Source organism: Candida tropicalis (genome assembly GCF_000006335.3).
Source record: "Candida tropicalis MYA-3404 genomic scaffold supercont3.9, whole genome shotgun sequence".
NCBI classification, from domain to species: domain Eukaryota; kingdom Fungi; phylum Ascomycota; class Pichiomycetes; order Serinales; family Debaryomycetaceae; genus Candida; species Candida tropicalis.
In genome coordinates, this window is record NW_003020061.1 from 244,481 (window position 1) to 262,007 (window position 17,527).

General features: G+C 30.8%; 6 protein-coding genes across 6 annotated transcripts; 5 read left to right on the plus strand and 1 right to left on the minus strand. All coding sequences in view use genetic code 12, as the record gives it.

The window, feature by feature from the left end:
* Window positions 1-71: 71 nt before the first annotated feature.
* On the plus strand, window positions 72-2,009 carry CTRG_05676 (uncharacterized protein; the record flags this gene model as incomplete). The annotated part of the gene is made up of 1 exon (XM_002551332.1): window positions 72-2,009. One exon carries the CDS (start codon window positions 72-74, stop codon window positions 2,007-2,009), a length of 1,938 nt encoding a protein of 645 aa, XP_002551378.1.
* Window positions 2,010-3,663: 1,654 nt separating this feature from the next.
* CTRG_05677 (uncharacterized protein) lies at window positions 3,664-4,182 on the plus strand (the record flags this gene model as incomplete). Its single annotated transcript, XM_002551333.1, has 1 exon — window positions 3,664-4,182. One exon carries the CDS (start codon window positions 3,664-3,666, stop codon window positions 4,180-4,182), a length of 519 nt encoding a protein of 172 aa, XP_002551379.1.
* Window positions 4,183-7,014: 2,832 nt separating this feature from the next.
* Window positions 7,015-7,443, minus strand: CTRG_05678 (uncharacterized protein; the record flags this gene model as incomplete). Its single annotated transcript, XM_002551334.1, has 1 exon — window positions 7,015-7,443. One exon carries the CDS (start codon window positions 7,441-7,443, stop codon window positions 7,015-7,017), a length of 429 nt encoding a protein of 142 aa, XP_002551380.1.
* A 633-nt stretch (window positions 7,444-8,076) lies between these two features.
* CTRG_05679 (uncharacterized protein) lies at window positions 8,077-10,707 on the plus strand (the record flags this gene model as incomplete). Its single annotated transcript, XM_002551335.1, has 1 exon — window positions 8,077-10,707. The coding sequence occupies one exon, from the start codon at window positions 8,077-8,079 to the stop codon at window positions 10,705-10,707; it is 2,631 nt and encodes an 876-aa protein (XP_002551381.1).
* Window positions 10,708-10,992: 285 nt separating this feature from the next.
* On the plus strand, window positions 10,993-15,168 carry CTRG_05680 (putative helicase; the record flags this gene model as incomplete). Its single annotated transcript, XM_002551336.1, has 1 exon — window positions 10,993-15,168. The coding sequence occupies one exon, from the start codon at window positions 10,993-10,995 to the stop codon at window positions 15,166-15,168; it is 4,176 nt and encodes a 1,391-aa protein (XP_002551382.1).
* A 571-nt stretch (window positions 15,169-15,739) lies between these two features.
* On the plus strand, window positions 15,740-17,509 carry CTRG_05681 (uncharacterized protein; the record flags this gene model as incomplete). The annotated part of the gene is made up of 1 exon (XM_002551337.1): window positions 15,740-17,509. The coding sequence occupies one exon, from the start codon at window positions 15,740-15,742 to the stop codon at window positions 17,507-17,509; it is 1,770 nt and encodes a 589-aa protein (XP_002551383.1).
* Between the last annotated feature and the right edge of the window lie 18 nt (window positions 17,510-17,527).

Consider the following 17,527-nt stretch of genomic DNA (forward strand, 5'->3'; position numbering starts at 1 on the left):
TCAATTCATTTCCTACTAGAAATTTCAAAAATATTTTTTCACACCTTAATTATAAATTTAATCAACAACAAATGATTTCAACTTTAATATCTTTATTTTTAACTTACCAAATATCTGCTGCTGCAGATTATGAAAATTGCGGGGTATTGCCATTATCAGATTTTTGTGAGACAATTACTTGGAAAAAGAATTATACTTGTTCTAGTATTACCCGTAGATATAATTTAACAACTAGTGAACTTGTTGATTATAATTGGAATAATGATGATTATTCTTATACAAATTCAGAGTTTTGCAGCTTCTTCACTGAAGGTGATCATGTTTGTGTTAGTAAACCTAATTATACTGAATGTGGAACTTATCCATTTTGTGTTTTTAAATACCCTGAATATTTCTGTGACACATATACATTAGATGCTGATTATATTACTTGTGAAGAAATTTGCCACATGTATGATATAACAATGGAAGAATTCAAAGAATGGAATAGACATAATGCTTTAAGTTTAAGATGTTGGGATCCAGAATGGATGCTTGAAGACGAACAATATTGTGTTTCAAAACCTAATATTTCCGATTTTAGTGATTGTGTGAGTATTGCTGAAGCTGAAGACAATCAAGTTTATGTTTCATATTATGAAGAACTTGAATCCTCAACTATTGGACCATTGTATACACTGTCCTCTTCTAGATCAACAAGAACCACATCTACTTCAAGTCCTAGTTCAACATATACTGGTGATTATGAAAACTGTGGTGCTTTACCATTATCTGACTTCTGTGACACAGTTATTTGGAGTTATAATGATACATGTTTTGAATTTATTGCAGAATATAATTTGACTCTCAGTCAATTGGTTTCCTATAATTGGTTGACGCGTGGTAATTATCTGGATTTATATTACTGCAGTATGTTCACTGAGGGTGATGAAGTGTGTATAACTGATCCAGATTTTAGTGATTGTGGTGCTTATCCTGCTTGTACATTTGAATATCCTGAATACTTCTGTGAGTACTATACACTTGATCGAGATTATGTCACTTGTCAAGAAATTTGTGAAATGTACAACATTACTATGGAAGAGTTCAAGACCTGGAACAAACATAATGACTTACCACTTAGATGCTGGGATCCAGAATGGATGCTTGAAGACGAACAATATTGTGTTTCGAAACCAAATATCACCGACTTTAGTGATTGCGTGAGTATTGCTGAAGCCGAAGATAATCAAGTTTATGTCTCATATTTTGAAAATTTCAATTCTGAAACTGTTGGTCCATTAATAACTCTGACATCATCAAGAACTACAATAACTACCTCTAGTTTTAGACCTAGTTCAACATATGAATCTGAATATGAAAATTGTGGAGATTTACCATTATCTGATTTGTGTGAAACTATTTCTTGGAATAATGATTCAACTTGTTCTGAAATTGCTGATGAATACAACTTGACTGTTAGTCAACTCGTGGATTATAATTGGAATAGAGGTGGCTTACTGAATGCTCAGTATTGCAGTTACTTTACTGAAGGAGATCATGTTTGTGTCACTAAACCGGATTATAGTGAATGTGGAGCCTATCCATATTGTGTTTTTGAGTATCCACAATATTTCTGTGATTATTATACTCTTGAACAAGATTATATTACATGTGAGGAAATTTGTGAAATGTTTAATATTACCATGGAAGAGTTCAAGACTTGGAATAAACATAATGACTTGATACTTAGATGTTGGGATGATGAATGGATGCTTGAAGATGAGACGTATTGTGTTTCAAAACCAAATATTACTGACTTTAGTGATTGTATCAGTATTGCTGTGGCTGAACATAATCCATCAAATGTTTTATATTATGAAAGGTTTAATAGCTCATCAATTGGTCCTTTGTACACGCTGACTGCTACAAGTTCTACCAGGTCGTCTACTAGAACATCAACTAGAAGAAGTTCAACTAGGTCATCCACAAGAACAAGATCAACCAGGACTTCCACGAAAGATGATTAGATCTAGGTTTACGTTTGATTGTTTGTTCTTATAGGTTCATTAATGGTGTGACGAATATCATGGTGCTTGATACAATCTTTTTGAAACGAGTTGTACACTATATGTCTATTTAATAGTTTTATTATACGTGTTTTTTGAATATTTAATCTATATTACTGTAAACCTCGAGTAGTTTCCAAATGCTATCACAATTAGATCATTCACTATAGTTAATAATTAACCATGATGATAGCAATTGAAATATAGTTAATGTGCAAAATGGCAACAATATCAATCAATTTTTACACACGTGAATATTTTAATGGTCATTAATATTTCATATAGTAATGGGTGATAAACGTTTTTTTTTTTTATTGGTCAATTAAATGAATTCGTATATGAATTGTTTTTCTTTTTTGTATTTTTTAGGAATTGTTCTATGTTTCCAGGAGATATTAACTTAATTAGGAATATCAGTCAAGAAAATATTGAACCTGAATTTTGAAAACCCTTACATTATCAATGATTATATCTTTTCGATTACATGTGGCTAGTTTGTGCATGTGGCTAACTCAGTTTCACATGAATTAATAATAATATTCAATATTCTAATAACTTTGAATACTTCTGCTTAGAATTTACATAAAAGAGCTATTAATCATATTCATGACGAAACCGCAAACTAATGGTTGCTGGTTTCAATTGTTATTATTTTTCTTGATTGGTCTAACTGGTAATTTTGCCTACCTACATTTATTCTTCTGTATAACTTTGCAATTTCAAATCTATTATTAGCTTCAAATGGAAAATGTTTTTCTAATTTGAGAAAGTCGTTCTTCCATTGCAATTGGTTTCAATTGCTTCTGTTTTCGTCTCAATATCACGATAATTTACAATCCCGTTGGTACTACAATACGACAAGATGTTTGAAAAGAGAATTATATCTTCCAATAACAACCTAGTCCACTTCTTTTATACATATATAAATCCATTGAACAATAAATTGAAATAGTCGTCTTTGGTATCTACATTCTTTGTAGAAGGGAGGGGGGAATTATAATATGAGTTATACACGACTTATGATACAAGAGTTGCTACATTGTATCAATCAATAATCAACATACATTAACACATTATTAGACAAATTTCAGCCTTCCAAGAATTTAATATTGAAGTACGAGGTTTCATGTTAGTATTGAGCCTACGAATTAATATATTAATCAAAGTTATATACTGTTTTGTTTTCAAAATCATTTGAAGTGTTGAACAGCCTTTATATTGAATAATGATAAGTAAGACACACAAAGATTTAGTGCAATCAATTGAGTATAAAATTATTATTGTAGGTAATGTTTTAATCTTGTCGGTTATTTGTGTGTAAATCCATTTCAAGCATAATTACAATAGTTCATTCAAACGTATCTTTGCCAATATGGCGTATTGATACATTGTTTACCGTTCAAAATTGACTAGTTGTGAAAACTGGGATAGAAGCTTGGAATAGCCGCTTATATAATCATCTCTCAGTTGGTTACTTATAAATTATGTAAGTACAAAAGAAAGATACTAGATTGATTAAGTGCTAGTGGGGTCCAAATAATTCAAGTATAAATAGGGGTAGGAATTTACTTTTCAATTTCAATTTTCATATAAAGTTTTTGAATCAATAATCATCATGTTGTTGACTATTTTATTTACATTTATTGCTATTTACCAATCCAATCCCGTTGTTGCTGATGTAAATTGTGTCAGTATTTCTAAAGCTGAAAACAAAGAAGTTCGTGTTGCATACTATGAATCATTTAGTACCCAATCAATTGGACCATTGTATACACTGACTTTAAGTTCTAGTAATAGTAAGGTCACCGGTACAGGACAAGGTTCCACATCAAAATATTCCTCAACAATTAGAACTTTAAATTTAGGTGGTGGTGGTGGTGGTGTTATTGGTGTTATTGGAGGTGGTAGTGCTACTATCGATACTTCCCAAGATAATGATATTGGTGTTGGTACAGTTGGAACAACTTCAACTGGTGAGGCTACTAAGAGTAGTAGTAGTAGTACTGGAAATTCAGATGATGATTCAACAAGTCTTAACAATGAAACAATTGACTTAACTTATTCTCAAGCTGGTTCAACTATCCAAGTATTAACCTGGACATTTTTGATTAACTTGTTGTTAAATTTCATCTAAGTCTTCCTTTTCCCTGTGTTTGATTTTATGTATTAAATGTTTTATTATTATAACTTGCTGTTTTCCTGTGTAGTTGATAGGTTCGTATATTCCATATATATGTTGTGTTTATAAATCTTGAATCAGAGTTATGTGATATGGTAATGTTATTTTTTATCTACATTTATTTTATTGCAAAATTCATACAATATTATAATATTGATGGGTTAAAATCCGACAGGGCCTAGAGATGTGAACCGAAATAAAGTTTTAGTTATGCTTACCAATTACTCATCGCGTACAGAATGCATCTATATGATTCAGAGACAGATACGGTATTTCACAGCGTCATAAAATCAATGCAGCATAGATATGCAGACATATCTAGCATTATGTCGTGCGTGAGAGGCTTGCTACTGGTCGTTTCTTTAAACGAGGGTGATTATCAACTGTTTGTGTAATTACCAGTTGACCGTATCTTAATTTTGTAGCACAAGATAGAAAAAAAAAATAAAATACTGCAAACTTTTGTGAAAGCACACGACTTTTTTTTTACAAAGTCTGACAGCTTTAATAAATTATTGGATTGAATCAAAGTAAGGTTGCATTGATTTTATGAAAAAAATTGGTAATAACAATCAAATGAAGAGCAAGAGTGTGTATCATGAGCTGAGGTTTTCAGTATTTATGCCCTTGGAGTAGGTGAATTAACTAGTATCGAGAAAAATCGACATATTGAACCTGTTACATTTTCAAATATCAAATTACGAACAGTGAAATTATGTAAAACCAAAAAAAAAGATAGCTTTATTTAGTGGATATATCGTTATCCACTTGGGTCCTTCGTCGAGGTATAAATAAAATTGAAAACCAAGCGGATTAATATACGATTTATATTGACATATTTAAATTATCCGGATCGGCGATTTATTTTGTTTTGTATACTCAGGAGTAATAGTAGTTATTATAATCTTGGATATTTAAGACGAGAATTGATTGATTTTCTCAACCAAATTTAACCTTATTTTTTAACATTGAACGCTATAACCGCCAGTTGAGGAATAAGACATTTGTGCAATAATTAATACATAGTATCGTGTGACATGTAAAAACGATTAATTAATATTCAGATTTAACCATGTATGAAAAAATTTTTTTTTTTTTTCATTGTCTGTACATCTTATGTAACGTACATGGTCTTGTTGGGCTTTACTTGCAGGAAAGAGGAAAATTTAAATCTGAGATCTACAACAATATGAATCAATAATTTGAATTAAGCTGCAAGTGGGGGCAGAAGAATGAAACAGAAGGAAAAAAGTTCTGTATCCACCAATTTCAAGGCTTTTTAAGTTGTTTTTTTATAAGTCGTGATGAGTTGAATCAATTTAAGGTTCAATAAGGATTAAAGTTCATAAAATAATATCAACAACTAATCAAAATGATCGATTATTCCTAACAAGTAATGTCAAGAATTTCTTTTTTATATTCATTTAAACCTTCTTTTTTTTATTTGCTATTATTAATTGGTGAATAAAAAAGGTGGCTTACTACGCTTTTGAAGTATTATAAAAAAGGATAGGTTACGAGTGAAGTTACCCTTGAATAAAGTTTATGTATTTACTGGTAATGTTTGTTGTGGTTGAACTTTTCTAGTCTTTTAATACAGGCGTAGGGTTTAGAGAATTAGTTTTGAATTATACGGGGGAGTATTTAACGCGTTTAGAAGGATATCATCATGGTAAACCATTATAAACGTTCTTATTACCGTTCTTAATTTGACTCTGGTGTTAAGATGATCCCCTTTCCCTAAGCCCGTGAATTCTTATATAAAGCTAAAGAATGATTCAGCATAGGGCTCTACTAAAATTTAATGTGATGAATTAAAATTTGGACTATCTTCTACGACATTTTTAGATTTATTGATCTGGGTACACTACCCCGAGAATTAAAAATAAAAACCAAGTTGCATGAATATCAAATGGCTAATAACCAGTGGGAATTGTTTTAAAAATTTTGGAAGTCAAGAATGATAAAGTTATCCTTGGAACATGATGATTGTTTAGATCGCGTGTTTTTATTTTCTTTGTAGTAATAAACAAACATTGCAACCAATAATAAAGGAGAAAAGCTTTTTGACCATAGAATTATAGTTTACTTGATATATCTCTAAAGGGATTGCTATTCTGAGGAAATAATAAATCCCTAATTGAAGAGTGGAGGATCATAATAACAACAGTTTATTTATTACCGTTTGTGAATATTATAATTTTTTAAACATATTCATCAGATCCAACAAATTTGGTTGTCTTTTTTGGCGGTATACTTGTAGGTATTTATTTTTGAGTGATAACGTCTATTATTCAAACCATGAGTTGGTCAACGTGTCAATTCTAATTATAGACCAGTAGTATTAATGGAGTGATATAGACAAGACCTCGGTTATTAATTATTTGTTGATCTGGGACAATAATAATAATAATAATAACAATACTGTTGTTATTTACTAGACAAGAAAGTTGGAGCAAATAATTGAATATTTGATTTTAGTGTTTAATCTTTTAAAGTAACGCAAAAATAATAGATTAATATTGGGAATCGAAGTTAGAGATGGTAGTGAATTTTTTATGTAACAAATAAATTAATATTCGATAAAAACTCAAGATAAGCTTCTTGTCTTGGACCAAGAAATTTTCAACATTGACATTTCTTGTTCAAAGTGTATAATTAATTCAATTATATAAAAGTGGTTATCGATACCTTTTCTTTTTTGAATCTTGAGAGATCAATATTTGCTGGATTAGTTGTACTACTCGTGTGACACGTTTCCTTAAGTTGAATGGTATTAACAGGTAATTAGACATTAATTAGAGACACGTGGGTGGTATATATTACCAGTATTATTAAACCAAACATTTTACTCCTGATATTGGTTATCTCTATTGTTTCATAATTTTTTGTGTTTCTTTGATTATAATAGAAAAAGAAAAAACAAGGGTTATTTGTTTGTTTAAAAAACAAGTAACAATAAAGAAAGAAAGCAGAAGAAGTAAAAATGTCGTCAATGTTTGAATTAGATTCAATACTTGAGAGAAAGTTAAAAGTACCGACATGGTATTGTTTTAAGCCATGTTCGTGTATGAAAATTGGGAACCAATTGCATATGGCAAGTATTGTGTAATTCTTAAATGGGAAAGTGTTAGTGTGACCTTTTTTTTTAAACTCATGATGATTAATATCATCTGGAATTATGTGTATGTGGCGTGCACTTGACAACAATTTCATCTTTTTCAGATTTTTGCATGCAGTTGGGAAGGGGGCAAGACATACAGCAAAGAAGAACAAGAAGAAGAAAATAAAAATGATAAATGATCAGTTATCTGTGTGTGGGGGGGGGGCGAAGCAATGAGTGTTGATTGTAATAATCTCTGATAATAATAATAATATTATGTATAATAGAATGGAAATCAATTGGCGGTAGTTTAACTCCTCCTTCTCCTTCTCCTGTTATTCAATTCTATTATCTGATTTTATTTATACCAATGTACACGACTAATTAAAATTAAAATGAAAAAAAAAATTTGAAGTAATTTTGTGTTTGATAATTTAATTTCCAATAAACTTTGTCGTTCTCTTAGATAATGCAATGAAATACAATTGCGACACAATGAAAACAATAAGAGAAGAAGAGAAAGGAAGGGCAGAAGACAATCCACAGAAATTAGAACGAGAGACAAAAGAAAAAAGAAAAAAAAAATTTAAATATAAAAAGATTGATAGATAACCCTCAATTAATTAATTTATATCTACCTGTAATTCTTTTTGATGTTTTTATTATTATAGATTTTGACAATTTATTTATTTCTTTAGTTATATTTCACTCATTCATAACAACAACAACAACATATACACCCATCCATGAAGTTTGGGGATAATTTCCATCAGCTATCAATACCAGAATGGAAAAGTTATAATCTAGATTATAATGGACTCAAATATCAAATTAGAAATATCACACAATCAAATTCATCTGATTTATCTCAACTACATTCAGCATTCATTGAAAATTTCGATTATATAAATCTATTTATTAAAACAAAATTTGGTGAATTAACTAGGAAATTTGACCATTTACAAAATCAATTTAATCAGCTAATTAAAAAACATCAACAACTACAAAAACAATCACAACCACAACACACCATCGACTATGAACAACTACAACAGACTTTGGTCATCCATTTGGATGATTTATTCTATCAATGCATCGAATTATCTATAGATATCAAGAACTTGTCCAAATTTATCATTATACAGAAGATTGCCATCAAGAAAATCTTTAAAAAGTTTTTGAAATATTATCAAAATAAACAACAAGCAAATAAATTCATCATTACTTTGAAAAACTATTTTTTGGATAATTTAAATGTTAATTTAAATGACTTGACTTTGAAATTAACCAACCTAATCAATGTAATCAAATATGAATCAAAGTCAAGATCTGTTCATTTGAAAAGAAGTAATTCCCTATTTAGTATATCATCTACTGTAATATCAAATTCAGATTATTCAAACTCAATTCTACCTTCTAATTCTTCTCCTGGTACTCCTCCAAACTATTCATCTACTCAGCAATGTCTCAATAACCAACCATGTCCCACAACTCCCGAGGCTTGTTTTGATTTGAACCTTTTGTTGAAGAAGAATTTCCAATTACATTGTCTTGCCAATCAAGACTCAATTAACGAACTAATGATCAATTTCAACTTGTATTTTCAATTGAAAAATCTCAATGATAATATTATGAGTTGTACTTATTTAACCAGAGATTACCTTCTGGATGAACCAGCATATATAGTTAGTCATAACGATACTGACGCGTCAATCATTGTTGCTCCAGTTGGTGGGTTAAGAAAATATGCCTACTGTATCTTGTCCAATCATGTTATTCAAGCTTTAATGGATCATTTGAATGATCGTGATAATGAGGTTTACAAGAATCAGTTGTCTGAATTTTTCACCACTACCCATCCAAACTTATTAACCAAAAAGACTGTTGATTATATCGTTTCAAATGACTTGAAGCCAACTTTAAAATTATTTTGTAAAAGAGCTAGATACACTCTTGAACAAGAAGATGAAGATGACGTCGAATCTTCCCATAAGGCAAGTTGCTATGGACCTGATGATATAGACAAGGATTATTTGATTACTTTAGATAGTGATATTATGACCACTGACAACTTAGAGTTTGTCAATGATTTATCATTTCCTAAACATGAAAAAGATTATTTACTATTTGATGTTTTCCCTCATGCTCATTTGGCCATTTATTCAAATGATATCAATTTATGCAATTTTGAATATGATTTAGTTACAGAAATTGATTTATCCAATGGTGGTATTGTCAAAAATCAAGTTGGCAACATCCGTAAACTTCCCAAGAAAATACAAACAATTCTTAATAATAATAGTTTGACATTATTCAAAGGTTTGAATTTCTATCAATATCAATTATCCTGCTACCATAATATTATCCCTCAAGGTGATTTAATCAACAATCATTATTCAAACTTGTTAAACTTGAATTTGTTGAAGAATTTTGAAAATATTGAAAAGAATAATCAACAAGTGACCCAGGAAGTTGAAATTATAAAACAAAAATCAGACAATATTCTTAGACACAAACAATCCATCCAATCTCTTTCAATTAGTGCTGCTGTCCCAACTAATAAAAAGAGATCTTCATTCCACCAACCACAAAATTCCATGGGGAGTAGCAGCTTATTTGATGATAATGCTATCGAAGAAGAACCATTAACAGAAGAAGATGAACAAATTGATCAGATCAGTTTATCTTTGAATGGATTAATTAATCAAGATGAAAACTTGTATATCAAAAATCTCAAGAAGCACCAACGTCATTCTCCAGCACCAGCATCTCGTCATCCAGATTCAATTTTTCCATCATTATTTGACCGTTTATACGATTTAAAACAAAGATTATTTAACGAACCCCTGTCCCATTCTCCAACTCCACATCATGCTGCCAAAAGAATCTATGAAAATCCGTTTTTTGTTGATGAAGATGAAGTTCCGTTGGATCCATATACCAAACTCCTTTCTCTATACCACACTACTCAAAACTACGATTCTACTTACGATTCAATAAATGAAGATCCGATTCCATACCTACAAAGAAACGACTACAAGAGAACTTATGAGTATAATTATGACAGAACTTTGTCGTATGTTTATTTTTCGCTTAATTTGGTTTCAATTTTCCTTTCTGGTATTCAATTGGGTATTTTTATATCAATCTTACAAGATATGGAATATAAATTTTTGGTCAAGGATAACGTAGGCATTATTGTTATTATAATCTTGGGTATCCTTACAAGTTTGATATTTTGTTTGATTAGTATTAACTTACTATTCCAGAGATTTGTTGAACCCCCGATGTTTCATTGGGCCGTGGTTTTAATTGGATTGTTTATAAATTTGACATGTTGGAGTTGGAGTGTTTTCTTATTAATTAATTGTTTTTAACGGAAATGGTTTAAAAAGGTGATTATACTCTCTAGCATATTTATATATAGATGATTGATTTCATTTACTCTTTAGTTCATCAGACAGTAATTTATTTAGTTTAATGCATTTGTAATTTATATTTATTAAAGTGTTGCTGCAAAGTTGTTGTAAAAAAAAAACATCAATTAAGATTGGTGATTTAACACGACTTGAAAAAAAAAAAAAAAGAAAATACATGAAAATCTAAATCTAGAAACCACTATAACCATTATAATCCTATCACACAACGACTTCTGGATAAAAATGGCCAAAAAGGGGAAATCTTCCAAATCAACTCCCGAACCAATATCAGGAGGAGGAGGAGGAGGAGGTAAAGGTAAATCTAAAAAAGACTCTACTCCAGAACCACCAACCAAAAACAAAAAGAAGAATAAAGATACCTCATCAGATCAATCTACAACAACAACACCAGCTAAACCACAAAGAGGATTAGCAATTGGTGATAATTTTGGATGGACTGGGAAATTACCAGTTACTTTACTTAATGAACATTGTCAAAAACAAAAATGGGGTAGATGTCAATATGATATGATTAAAAAAGGTTCATCTGGCTTTATTGGAATTGTTACTTTAAATTGGGAGAATCCTAAAACTAAAGAATTGATAAGTATTAAATTAAAAGGAAATTATGAACCAAAAGAAACTACAAATGAAGCAAGACATATGGTTGCTACTTTTGTATTACATAGAATTAATTATATTAAAAATATGAAAATGTTATTACCTGTGATTTTTCGTGATTATTGGACTCAATTGGAAGATGATAGAGTTAAATTATTGAAAGATAATAAGGAATTACATGATAGATTATTTAATGTGAATCCATTCATGGTTTATATGCAACAGAAAGAATTAGAAGAAAAGAAAGAAAAGGAAAGATTAATTAAACAACAAAATGAAATGAAAGTTAAAAAACCTACAATTAGTTTGGGTAATAATACTACTATAAATAAAGATAAACCAGTTAGTAAAAGATCAATAGTATTGGAATCAGAAACTACAAGAAAATTCCCAAGAAAAGTATGGGAAAATGCTCCATTTGTTGATATTCCTTCAGAAGTGAGAACTTCAATTGAGCATTCCATTAGAAATCATATTGATTGGGTGAATACAGATCATGATTTATTAAAAAATTCAAATTCAACTATAGTTTTGAATAATTTATTATCACTTGGATTTAGAGAACCTCATATTAAAGAATCATTTAATTATTGTTCAAAATTTTCTGATTGTTTAGAATGGTTATTGTTTCATATTCCTGAAGATGATTTACCTCCAATGTTTAGTAAATCAGATAAAGACTCTAAAATGCAATTGAAAATTTCATCAAACTTAGAATTTGAATATGCATTGAAAAGAATGTCCCAATCAGGATTTGATGAAGATGAAATCCTTGAAGTTTATAAGAAGAACAACAATGATGAACATAAAACTTGTGTTGATTTAACTCAGCAATTGGGTCCAAAAATTGAAACTGTCAATGAACCCGATAGTCAAGATATCTGGAATCAGGAAATTGAAGGACTTGAAATAACGGGAATTCCAATCAAATATGAAAAAAATACCGCCACTGTGAAGTTGAATCATGAGTTCTTGGAAGTGAAAATATTCAAAAGTGAAAATTATCCTAATGAATTTCCCGGGATTCAAGTGATTGTACCTAAATCTGGGTATAGTTTGGCGAACTATATTAAACTTTCAATGATTCGACAATTATTGGACTATTTGCAAAGCTATGTTGGTGAGTGTATGATTTATACAATTATTGATTGGTTAAATGAAAATGCTAATAAGATCATCAATAATCCAGGCCCATTAGTAAAGGAAAAAGTCTCCAAAACCAAGATAGTAACATCAAACTCTGATATTAAATCAAAAAGAAAAGCTTCTGATAAAGTGTCATTTATAACTGCAAAAGATATTGAAAACGTGAAACAATCATATACTTCAAGAACATCATCTAGTGAATACAAGGATATGATTACTCAAAGACAAAAACTTCCAGCATTTGCTAAAAAAGAAGCATTGGTTTCGGCTATCAACTCGAATCAAGTAACATTAATCACTGGTGAAACTGGTTCAGGTAAATCCACTCAAGTTGTTCAATTCATTATGGATGATTTATATTCCAAAGGTGATTTTAAAACCAAGATCATATGTACCCAACCAAGAAGGCTTTCAGCAATTAGTTTGGCAGATAGAATATCCAAGGAAAGAACTGACTCCATAGGTCAAGAAACCGGTTATATTATTCGTGGTGAAAACAAAACCGGCAAAAATACTAGAATTACATTTGTCACCACTGGGGTTTTATTAAGAATGTTACAATCATCTAAAACCAATGGTATATTAGAAAACATTGGCTATATATTAATTGATGAAGTTCATGAACGTTCAGTTGATGCTGATTTCTTGTTGATTTTGTTAAAGAAAATGATGAAAGGTTTCCCCAAATTAAAAATTGTCTTACTTTCAGCAACTATTAGTATTGAAACTTTTGTTAATTTCTTCTCCAAACCATTGACTCCTTTACACATCGAAGGTAGAACTTTCCCTATTGAAGACTACTATTTGGATAATATCTTGTCTTCTTTGAATTATAAAATCCAGAATTCCGATGGTGAATATGTTACTCCACTGCCAGATTCACATTTTTTCAAGTCAGGAAATATCAATTATGAATTAATTGCTAAATTGGCAGATTATATTGACAAAAAGCTTACACAAGAAGGAAATTTAGGATCAATCTTGATTTTCTTACCTGGTGTACTTGAAATTTCACAAACTATTAAACAAATAAACAAAGAAAATCCTAATTTTATGGCATTACCACTTCATTCAGGATTGACTTCTGCTGAACAAAAATTAATCTTCAAAACCCCACCAAAGGGTAAGAGAAAAGTTGTTGTTTCTACTAATGTTGCCGAAACTTCTATCACAATTCCTGATTGTGTGGCTGTTATTGATACTGGTAAATCCAAGAATTTATTCTTTGATACTAAGTTGAACACCACCAAATTGATAGAAGATTGGTGTTCACAAGCTGAAGTTCGTCAAAGAAGAGGTAGATCAGGTAGAGTAACAGCTGGTGTTTGTTATCATTTGTATACCAAAGATACTTTTGAATCTATGAAACCACAACCAATTCCTGAAATCAAACGTACCAGATTGGAGAATCTTTATTTGATTGTCAAATCAATGGGAATTTCTAATGTTGATGAATTCTTATCTAGTGGATTGGATGCCCCTGATAAATCCTCATTAAATAAAGCCAATCAAATACTACACGAAATTGGAGCATTGCAAGATAATAAATTGACTAAATTGGGTAATTATATATCATATTTACCAACAGATCCACAAAGTGCTAAATTATTAATAATGGGATGTATTTTTGGATGTTTGGATATTTGTTTGACCCTTTCTGCTATTAGTTCTACAGGAAGTCCATTTATTAATAGTTTTGAACAAAGAGATAAATTAAAACAAATACAACGGAATTTTAGTAATGGACAAGGGGATTTTATAAGTATGGCAAATGCCTATGATGCATATATGAATAAGGATCGATCAAAGAGATTTCTAAATGATAATTTCTTGTCGTATACCACAATCAAGGATATCACATCTACAAGATCACAGTACCTTTCTTTATTGACAGAATTGGGATTTGTACCAAGAAAATATCAAGAATCCGATAATAAGAATAGTACTAATTGGTCATTAGTTAGGGCAATAGTTGCTGGTTCGTTCTATCCTCAAATAGCAAGAGTTCAGTATCCTGATCCTAAATATTTTAAATCAAGTTCTGGTTCTGTTGAAATTGATCCTGATGCTAGACAAATTAAATTCTGGACTAAAAATACTGAACAAAAAGACGATTCATTACCTGCTTCTAGAGTATTTATTCATCCATCATCTGTTTTATTTAACGATAAAAACTCAGATTTCACAGTTCTTGATGATGAAGTCCTTGCTAAAATTAGTCATGAAGATGGAACTATCGATGTTGAAAAGGCGAGACAATTGATTGATTTTAAAACTCCACAATTACCAAAATCTTCATCTTCTTCATCTTCTTCTGCATTATCAAAGGATTCATTTATTGCTTTTAGATCATCTCATTTGACTACAAAACTTTATATCCGTGATATAACTCCTACGAATCCATTATCAGTTTTATTATTTGGCGGTGATTTTAGTTATGATTTATCTGGTGTTAACTCTGGTCAATTGAGTCATGGTATAGTTATTGATAATTGGTTACCTATTAGAACATGGTGTAAAAATGGGGTTTTAATTAAACATTTGAGAAAGATCTTGGATTCTTTAATTGATGCTAAATTATCCAATCCTGGACAATCAACTGATATAGATGATGATGTTTATGAAGTTATTCAAAAGATTATCAATTTATAGAATATAGACATTTATTACAAATTATACAGTCGTTGCAGTTTTATTTCGCGCTAGTTTGAGCATAATTTTCAGATCAGTGAGTCAAAATTATTCGCACTATTTGCAAAGAAAAGTTCATATTAAGGCGGTCAATATTTTTGATACTAGTGCGCAAAAAATGTTCATATTACGTAACCTCTATTTGTTCATACTGAAAATGTATGATATATGGTATGAACAAAAAAGGTCAGCTAGTTTGAAAGTATTATTTCCGCTGGTGTGAACATTTTGACTCCATTTACTATGAACAATTAATCTCCCTTACTATAAATTAAATTGTCGCACTAGTATTAATAATTTCTTTGAACTTGGTACGAACTGAAAGTAGAAACACTGTATACAGTCATATTGAAAGTGGCGACATTTCACGACATGTAATGCGACATGCGAAATTTTTGATTCTTCGGGAGAATTTTTTTTTTTTTTTGCTTTTTAGGAATTGACCCCGAAAACATAAATCCCCCAAACAAAACATAAGCATCTATTTAAAAAGTAAGATTCATCAATTATACCGATTATCATCATCATCACCATGGATCAATCTTCATCCAATGTACCACCATCGCAATCACAATCACAATCAACACCATCTGGATCGGTTCCATCACCGGCTATACAAAATCAAAGTCTAGGTGGTAAAAGTGGACATTCTACACCAACACCAGAAGCTGAATTAAACCCACAAAAAGTCAAGATATTATTACAAAAATTAAAGGAAGAAATGTATTTAGCTAAAACTGCTGATAAAGATGATGAAAAGAGAAAACATTTGGAAACTGCTGAAAAGATTAAAAGAATATTGGTGAAATATCAACAACAGCAACAACAGCAACAACAGCAACAACAGCAACAACAGCAACAACAGCAACAACAGCAACAACAGCAACAAGCAAAGGCAAATAATAGTAATACAAATAGTGGAGATGATAAAACTCCTACTCCTATTCAACAACAACAGCAAAAACAACAATCTGGAGAAGTCCAAAGTTCTAGTCAAATACAACAATCTAGTCAAACATCAGTTACAAATCTGCCACAACCTTTAGTTAGTCAATCACAAACTCCAAGTCAACCTCTGCCTCCTGTTCAAGTTCAATCACAACCTCAACTGCAATCATCTAGTCAACCGCAATCAAAAGTTCCTTCTGTGAGTTCACCATCACCAGTCACATCTACAACAGAAAAGAAGACTTCACCAACTCCTTCTTCGATTCAATCACCTACTCCACAAAGACCAACTGTTCGTCCACAACAACAAGTTACACTTGAGAAATATAATAATGTGAGAAATACATTAAAAGCACTTCTTGAAAAAATTAAAACATTGGAAAGTTCAAAAAATACTACTCCGGAAAAGAAGGAAGAAATCGATAAACAACTTGGTGAAATTCGTAGTCAAATGCAAAAATATCATACTGCTGCTTTACATATGAGAAATATTTTAATTGATCAAGGTAGATTATCTGCAAATTCTACTCCAGTTAATGGTTCAACGAGTACATCTACTCCAAATATTGATAAATCAAATTTAATTAAAGCTGAAGAAATCAAACCAAATACTAAACCTCAAACAGTTCTGGTTACAACTTCAAAGGCAAAACAAAAATCTCAATCTACAAGTAATATTCCATTAAGTTCAGCATCTAAATCAACAGCAACAGCTACTACTACAACTACTACTCCGGCAACACCTACTGGTACTACCACACCTACTTCAACCACAACAAAATCAGCAAGTACAAGTAAATCGAATCGTCCAGGGTTGGCTCAAACTCCAACCTCTGCCTCAACTACAGCAACGACACCAGCAGCAGCAACAACTGCCACTACCGCTACCACTACCACTACCGCTACCACTACCACTACAACCACTACTACAGCAACTACTTCTAATAAACAACAACTGCAACAACCAGCAGTTGATCCAAAAGTCACACCAAGTAATATTCCAGATAACGATGGAAGAGTATTAACCAAGAGGAAATTGACTGAAATGATTAATAATATATCTGTTGATCAAGGAGACGTTAAAATTCCAATTGATAATGATGTTGAAGATCTTTTCTTGGATTTAGCTGATGATTTTGTTCGTAATATTGTTGAATTTAGTGGAAGATTGGCTAAACATAGAAAATTAGATAGGATTGATATTAGAGATGTACAATTGAATTTAGAAAGAAATTGGGGTTTAAGAATTCCTGGATATGCAACTGATGAAATTAAAGCTGCTAGAAAATGGCAAGCTAATCCAGAATATACTGAAAAATTGAATGCAATTTCAAAATCAAATAAAAAGGAATAGGTTATATAAAATGCAATT